The sequence below is a fragment of the Myotis lucifugus genome, unplaced genomic scaffold (assembly GCF_000147115.1).
Source record: "Myotis lucifugus unplaced genomic scaffold, Myoluc2.0 scaffold_256, whole genome shotgun sequence".
NCBI lineage: Eukaryota > Metazoa > Chordata > Mammalia > Chiroptera > Vespertilionidae > Myotis > Myotis lucifugus.
In genome coordinates this window covers 1,187,341-1,195,855 of record NW_005871304.1, presented here as the reverse complement: position 1 = coordinate 1,195,855, position 8,515 = coordinate 1,187,341, and the positions used below count along the sequence as shown (strand labels likewise).

The 8,515-nt window shown below is 40.8% G+C and overlaps 1 protein-coding gene across 1 annotated transcript in view; it reads left to right on the top strand.

Annotated features, from left to right (window-relative positions):
• TMEM116 (transmembrane protein 116) overlaps window positions 1-8,158 on the top strand; it is a 32,868-nt gene extending 24,710 nt beyond the window's left edge. Inside the window, exons 6-11 of the mRNA XM_006099033.3 lie at window positions 1,363-1,412; window positions 2,306-2,389; window positions 2,722-2,860; window positions 6,348-6,492; window positions 7,075-7,148; window positions 7,892-8,158. Coding sequence (XP_006099095.1) covers window positions 1,363-1,412; window positions 2,306-2,389; window positions 2,722-2,860; window positions 6,348-6,492; window positions 7,075-7,148; window positions 7,892-8,098 — 699 coding nt within the window. The 3' untranslated portion in view covers window positions 8,099-8,158. The remainder of the gene's footprint in view (window positions 1-1,362; window positions 1,413-2,305; window positions 2,390-2,721; window positions 2,861-6,347; window positions 6,493-7,074; window positions 7,149-7,891) is intronic.
• The last annotated feature ends 357 nt before the right edge of the window (window positions 8,159-8,515 follow it).

Sequence of the window (8,515 nt, the reverse complement as noted above, 5' to 3'; positions counted from 1 at the left end):
CCAAAGACTAATTTTACTTATTTCCCATTTTACCTAAACGTCAGTCAGGTGTTCTATCCAACTTAAATTATTTGCTATTCTTGATTCAAAGTTCTTAAGGCAAGTCAGTTAGTCATCTCTGGTTATTAATTAATTGATCCCTAACAATGCCATCCCATATGGTCTCTACCTTAAAATAGAAAAAAAACCACACTTGTTTTCTCTTCTGTTATCTCTTTAAGGTGTTATGTTCAATATCTTTCACCATAAATTCCTACTGGGTAGGGACCATTCTTCTGTAGTTTGTTTTACAGTGTCTAACACAACTGGAGATTTTTGAAATGTTCTTTCTTCTAGAATCTAACAAGTCTTGAAGGGCTTATAATCCAAAGGGTTTATTTGACCTTGCCCTTATTATACTAACCCTGGCCTGTTACACTTTCTGCTGGTCATCTTTCTTAAATTTATTTTTTATTATCTTTATTAATTTTTTTAAATCCTCACCCGAGGCTATTTTTCCATTGATTTTTAGAGAGAATGGAAGAGAGAGGGAAAGACAGAGAAATATTGATGTGAGAGAAATACATCAATTAGTTGCCTCCTGCACTAGCCCCAACCAGGGCCCGGGCTGGGGAGGAGCCTGCACCCGAGGTATATGCCCTTGACTGGAATCGAAACTGGGACTCTTCAGCCCACAGGCCAACGCTCTATCCACTGAGCCAAATCAGCTAGGGTCTGCTGGTCATCTTTTTTTCTTTTTTTAATATATTTTATTGATTTTTTACAGAGAAAAAGGGAGAGGGACAGAGAGTAAGAAACATCGATGAGAGAGATCGATCAGCTGCCTCCTGCACACCCCCCACCGGGGATGTACCGGCAACCAAGGTACATGCCCTTGACCGGAATCGAACCTGGGACCCTTGAGTCCGCAGGCCGATGCTCTATCCACTGAGCCAAACCGGTTTGGTTGCTGGTCATCTTATACATAGACTTTCACTCCATTCATAAGAAGTAAAAATCCCACACCTCCCTGGATATAAAAGAAGAGGATTGAACTGTTATTAGAAGATGGAACATTGTGTGATTTAACATTTGCCTTTTTTTAAAGATTATTTGTTCTGGTAGTCAAATCTTATATTAAGCTACTTCCTACAGGTTCTCTTTGTGACTATTGTACTATTTAGAATATAGTAACACAGATAAAATTCTCTTATCTCCTATGCTAAGGAACTATTTCACTGAATTTTATAGCAAATATTTCTTAACGAAGCAAGCTGACTCTTGGGAATTTTTATTCTGTCAAGTGACACATAATAACCTGGTATTTATTATAACATGATTGGCAATATCCTAAGACATTGCTCACATTTATCCTTTTTATAGGTTATAGATAATACTTATCGAGTTGGTCAGATAGCCATCATTTCGTCAAGGTAAGATATTTTGCTTTCTTTCCTAGCAAGGTGTGGACTCTCATTATTCTGGGGTCTAGGTGGGAGCAAATGGGAGAACAATGTCCTTTATATCTATTGAGTCTGTCATGCCTATGTCCTCTTGGAGCCTTACTGAGTAGGAAGCAACAAATATGTGATCTTTGGTTCCATTTTCTCAAATAGGCAAACAGTTTGAAGTTACAGATTTGGGTTTTAGCCTCAATTCTGCCATCAACTCTAAGTGCCTGTCAGGTATTTCCCTTTAAGTCTTTGGACTTTTAATTCCTTTCTACATCTCTTAAAGAGTTGTAATAGGGGCTTTCAAGATCTCATCTACCTTTATAACATTGGGTGAGATTCTTAAAATTATTAAGCCCAGAAGGGGTCTGGATTTCATTTAAGTGGTCATTACAGAGTTGGTTTTAGATTTTGTAACTCTTACTCCTGGATCTTTTCCTCTGGATAATAATTGGGTTATTTAAAGGTCTATTTTAGAAAAGCTCCCAGGAAAGGGCATATGAGAATGAACTTATTTCTGGTCACCATGGAAAGTGAAACAGACTGAGCAAGCAGAGAGCTCCTTGTAAAATTTTTCCTTTCATTTTGACCCACTTGGATTTTATCAGACCACACAACTCCCAGAGACTCTTTATGAAACTCTGTTAGTGTTCATTACCCTAAGTATAAAATGCATTCCTCACTTCTCTTCCCCAGGTATTGAAAAAGACAGTATACTTAAGGTTTTTGAACGATTTTTCTTAGAGAATTTAAATGTGTATGTATTAGTGGAGAGTGGTGGGATGATAGAGGGAAAAGAACAGGATAATATTTTGCAGATGGAAGAGGGCATAAAACAGTCTGAATATTAGGGTAATAAGTTTTTTTCCTCCTAGCCTAATACCTCTACTATTGATGATACCTGTATTCTGTCTGGGCAATGCCAGTGAATGTTTCCGCAACTTTAGCCAGAACCACAGGTAAGTAAGGACCAAATCTATCATTTTCATGGTCGTCTACACATACTCTGTTCTATAAATGGAGATAGAAGAGGACTTTCTACATACATTCTGGCTAAGGTGTTGTATTTAAAATGAGCTATGTGAATAATGAGAATAATGTGCAGTCAAGGCTGTAAATACATACATAGAACATAACAAGGTGACTAGAAAATAATGTGTCTATGAGAAGAAACAAAGTGTTAGCAAAATGATAAGTAAAATTTTATACTCATGAACTTTTGTTGCACTAATAGGTATCTCTCTAGTTTTATATCTGTAGTAGTGCTCTTGTCCATTGATTCTCTTCCTAGGTGTATCCTGATGCACTCACCACCATCAGCCATGGCTGAACTCCTGCCTTCTGCCAACACATCAGTCTGTAGAACACTTTATTTTTATGGGCTCATCATTTTCCTGGCCAGCTTTCTACTCAGCCTCTTCACCATTGTGGTATGGTGCCACCTTATCTGCCTTTATGAAAAGAAGTGGGGATAGGGAGGGATTGGGTAGTACTCCCAAGGCCTGGAAAAGATGAGGTGGAGAATCACTTTTGATAGTCCCAGACTTAACAAAGTGGCTAGGAGATATTGACAATTTAATTATTACCTTAGTCTTTTGGACTTCCCAAGATCAAATGATGAGTGGGAAAATGAACCTGTATTCATTCTGTAGGAATTATCCTCATTCTAGAAGTAATATATGTTCTTGTGGATCCCCATGGAGGATCAGAGCAGAAAACTACAATGTGTCAAGTATATCCTTTATATAGAATGACTAGAGTGCCCAGTGCACAAAATTTGTTGGGAGGGTTGAGAGGGGGGTCCTTCAGCCCGGCCTGCGTCCTCTTGCAGTCCGGGAGCCCAACTGATGGCTTAGGCCCACTCCTACCTAAGCCATCAGTTGGACATCCTTAGTGCTGCCATGGAGGTGGGAGAGGCTCCCGCCACCACTGCTGCGCTCACCAGCCATGAGCCCAGCTTCTGGGTGAGCAGTGCTCCCCTTGTGGTCAGTGTGCATCATAGTGACTGGTTATTCCACTGTTCGGTCAATTTGCATATTAGCCTTTTATTATATAGGACTAGGGGCCCAGTGCATGAATTTGTGCAACTTTAAAGGAACTGTGGGCCATGAGGCTGCCATGGGCACAGGGGCAGGTTCCGCCCATCCTCTGCGCCCCTACCCAGCCCCTCCTGCTGCAACCTCCAGCCCCCTGTCTGCCAGCAGCCCCGTTCCCGCTGCTGCTGTTCCCACATGCTGACAGCGCAGAGCGATTGGGGCTGGCCCCAGCAGCAGGTGCAAGCAAGGCGGTGCCATCAGTGGATGTGAGCAGTGGCTGTGCCCGATTGCCCCTCAGTAGCAGGGGGAGGTGGAGAAGCCCTCAGGGGTGATCGGGACTGGTGCCAGGTGCTGGCAGCGGGTGCGAGAGGCAGCTGCCAGCTCTGATTGCTCCTTAGGAGCAGGGGGAGGTGGAGAAGTCCTGAGGGGCGATCAGAGCCAGCAGCTGCCGCTCGCACCCACTTATGGTGCCGAGAGATAGGGGCCGGTGCCAGACACTGGCAGTGGGTGGAAGTGGCAGCTCTGGCGCCAGCTGTGGGTGCTAGTGCTGGGTGGGATCGCGGTGCATGGAAGCTAAGAATTTTTAGCAACCACCAGAGGCTCGCCCCAATGACAGTGACTGGCGCCCTGCCTTGGTCTGGCGCCACCTCTCACCTGCTGCACCATCCTGCCATGGCCAATGCCCGTGATATTTCACACTCTGCTGTCTGCTGCTGATGCCTGCTATGTTCCGCGCATGCCCCTTGGTGGTCAGTGCATGTCATAGCGACTGGTTGTTCAGTTTGGTTGTTCTGCTGTTCAGTCTATTTGCATATTAGAGTTTTATACTAGTATATATAGATACTTTGGAATGTGTGGGGTGAGCTTTGGTTTAATTTTCCAAATAATGAAAGAGTTTTCTTTTCTCAATTCTTTATTGGCTATAAATTTGTGATTATGATATGTCTAACTGGGTTAAGGTGCTAAGCGACTCAGGCAGTTATTAAATACTCACCTGACATCATCAGAATTATGTACAATTAAAATAATCAGCTATGGGACAATACATTATCTATAATAATAAGAGCATAATATGCTAATTAGACCGAACGTCCTTCCAGATGAACTGAGGCTGTGAGGGAAGCCAGGGTTCCTGGTGCCTGCTGATGGCTGGAGGAAAGCTTAGGTCCTGGGTGTCAGAGGGAAGCTAGTGCCAGCAGCCGGGGGAAGGAAGGCCTACTCTTGCACAAATTTCATGCATCGGGCCTCTAGTTCATATATAACTGCCTAGTACAAAATCAGTAAGCAAGCAATATGCCTTCTGATTTTCCATATCTATTTTTCAGTATCATTTTCTCCTCTCTTTATATGTTAGTTCAGGGATTACAAACTATCTACCTGCAGACCAAATTTATCCCCCAAATATGTTTTGTTTCCTAGTACAGGTAGTACACATGAACCAAATATAATTGTGGAGAATTTCCTTTGATAATTCAAATACAAGTTATGGAGATAACTTAGCTCAAATCAGCAAGTTTGTAAAGATTGCACAATGACTAATTTACATTAAAATGGCTTTAATGGTTTATATTTAGAACTGATTGACAAGAGAGACAGGTAGCCTGGCACCATGGGGATTTCTGTTTGCTTCTTCAGAATAACCCAGGCTTCAGTGGGCATTCAGAATTATCATTCTGATTCCTTTTTTAAAAATATATTTGTATTGATTTCAGAGAGGAATGTGAGAGGGAAAGAGAGATAGAAACATGAAAGAGAATCATTAATTGGCTGCCTCTTGCATGCCCCACACTGGGGATCGAACCCACAACCCAGGTATGTGCCCTGACCAGGAATCGAACCATGACCTCCTGGTTCATAGGTCAACGTTCAACCAGCTGGGCACATTCTGATTCTTTTTAAACAACAGATGATGAACTGATTCTACTAGCCATAAATATTCTCAAATAAGTTCAAGCCTCCTTTTGAATCCTATTTCTGTGGGAAAAAAAGAAACTTAAATGGCCAAACCTTTAGTTAATTGGTTGTTAATTTAGAGTATGGATCTGGATTATTAGGGAAAAGTTTCAAATTTGGTCAAAGTTGTTACCAAGATTATTACATAATTCACTCCCCACAAAAATCATGTTGGACTTCTGAACTGATTTATATTTCTTTCAATTAGCTAAAGGGCAAGAAAAGACCCCCCCCCCTTTTTTTTGCTTACAGTTGAGAATTTAAGCTCAGTCACAGTGCTAAAATATTTATTTTAAGGATATTAAGTATAGAATACTTTCTAACATAACTTCTAATAAAGGGTTTTTAAAGAGGGTTTGGTTAGATTTTTTTTTTTAATCCTCACCTGAGGATATTTTTTCCATTGATTTTTAGAGAAAGGGAAAGACAGAGAGAAATATTGGATGTTAGAGAATTGATTGGTTGCCTCCTGCACACACCCTGACCAGGCCTGAGCCGGGAAGGAGCCAGCAACCAAGGTATGTGCCCTTGACCAGAACCGAACCTAGGAAACTTTGATCTCTAGGCCAATGCTCTATACACTGAGCCAAACTGGCTAGGGCATAGATCTTACTAGTAATTTTATTTCTCATGCATATTATGATTAGTCTCAGTGAGAAAATATCCTGAGCGTTATTGTTAAGGTTCGTGTTTTGAACATGGTAACCACAAGTTTGGCTAATATTTGTCTATTTCCCTAGCCAAGCAAAAGTTCATTCTGAAGATAATTTTCTCTCAGAAAAAGCCTGGTTTCAGATAGTAAAGACAGAGGAATGGGCTTTTCCTGCTATTAGATCCTAAGAGAACGTTCCTTCTAAAATTATAGGAGGATAGACCTGGGAAGTTACTAAGTCTTGGGCAAACTATTCACTGCTGTACCCCTGTCTAGGTCTTACTCATCCAAGCCCAGACTCTGTATAAGAAGTTTGTGAAATCAACTGGCTTTTTGGGAAGTGAACAGTGGGCAGCGATTCACATCGTAGAGCAGCGAGTACGCTTCTACCCAGTGGCCTTCTTGTGCTGCTGGGGCCCAGGTGGGTATCTTACTGGAAGGAGCTGGGCAATGAAGAGGGCATTATGGGGTTCTGATCAAGCAAAGAGGTCTCACCAAGAAGGACTACTGCAAATTCCTGTCCAGCTTGTAAAATTTAAGTTGTTCCCACTCATATTTCCCAGTTTTTCCAACTTCCTTAAATTCTTCTTATGTTTTGCAAGTTAAGATAATTAGACATGTGATGCAACCTGATATGAGAGGAAATGTCCTGACAGAACTCAGAGATCTAATACCTGTCCATCCTGCTACATAAAGTTGTAGCAAGGATCAGATTGGATAATGTTTATGAAAGAGCTTGATAAACTCGAAAATGTTAAAAAGTGTGACTGTCTTCCTGTAGTATGTCTTGCTACCATTGCTGCACTAATAATCTGTAAAGTTTAATCACTGAGGAATAAACATTGGAGACCCAAGGCCCAGTGGTTTACATAATTGCTTAATCTTACTGCTGGTCTTCATTCTGTCTATAGCTTCCATTCTAAAAATGCTTAAGCATGTATACTGAAGAATTTTATGCTCAGGTAGCCAGTGCTGATAAGATTTATACTTTGTGTTTTCATAGCTGTCATTTTGATGATCATAAAACTGATTGAGCCACAGAACACCAAGCTTCACATGGCCCTCTATATACTTCAGGTAACACCTTCAACATCTAGCATCGATGTTCTCATGCCCTCTTTTCCTATTCTCTTATACTGCCATACCTCTGTAAGCAAAAATTTTTCCCCTCAGGGTATTTCTACATTGCAAAAGAGAAAATATATTTAGTTATGAAGGATGTGAAATTTTCCTCACAGATGTGGTAGATACTTTGTGAAAGTGCTCCCATGCATTTCAGAGCATATTTATGTGTGGTCAACTTCATTTTATTGATGTATGTTTAAGGGATGAGTAACAAAAAAACAAATGTTCTTATGAAGCACTAATAATGACATGATTCTCTCCCATTCAGAGTGAATTGAATGGGATAAATGAGCTATTCTAGGTGAATAGGGAGACAGTAATAAAGAAATGGGACAATTCTCTTTCTTCTTCCTTTATCAAATTTAAGAAGACTTTTGGAGCTGACTAAGCTGATAGGGAAGTTTTCTCAATCCTGACCTGGGAAATGGGGCATTAAGGAGGGGTACTGAAATCACTTCATTGTCCTTATGTAAACACTAAAAAATATGACCAACTCTCTTTCAATCATTCATGACAAGGTACAGTGTAAAGAGTGAGTTCAGGAGAGCTAGAAAAATATTAAAAACTGATGCCAGATCTTGAGGTATGGGTTAGAAGAAATATAACAATTCTTTATAAATAAGGGGGATGGGGACTATTCCCTGGATCTCTGAAAACCTGAAGGATGGGCTCCATCACCCCTTCATCTCCTCCAGGCTCTAACAGCATCATCCCAGGGTCTGCTCAACTGTGGAGTATATGGATGGACACAGTACAAGTTCTTTCAACTAAAGCAAGAAACTCGGCGTGATGCAGACACCCAGACACCATTATTATCCTCACAGAAGAGATTCTATAGCAGGGGCCTAGATCCATTGGACTCTACCCTTGCTTTTGCTACCAGCACCTCTACTACTCTTTGAAACTAGTACTGGGATACAGGAACTGCAGTTATTCCACACTAAAGGATTGGGAAAAGTGCTGGGGAACATCTTTAGTCTTTTGGAAATTAAAGGGAATATAGTGCCATGGTTTAGTAGCCATTCTAGGTGAATTGGGCAGGATCTTTTTATTATTTTCAGATTTACTAGTGATTCTTAAAGTCTTTGTTCAAGGAGATGAAGCCACTTTTCATCTAAGAGAAGGACTTATTACCTTGGTGAATATTAGACTTGTCTAAGTCTTTTCTTAGAAAAATTAATTATAGTTTATTATTTATACATGCCACTTCCAGGTTCTCTATTCCATGGTTTCAAGTGAAGTAGGGTGGCATGCAACAGTTTTCTCAGCTGTCATTGCTATGTCTGCCTCTGAGGTTGGACAAAGAAAGTTTCTGTTCT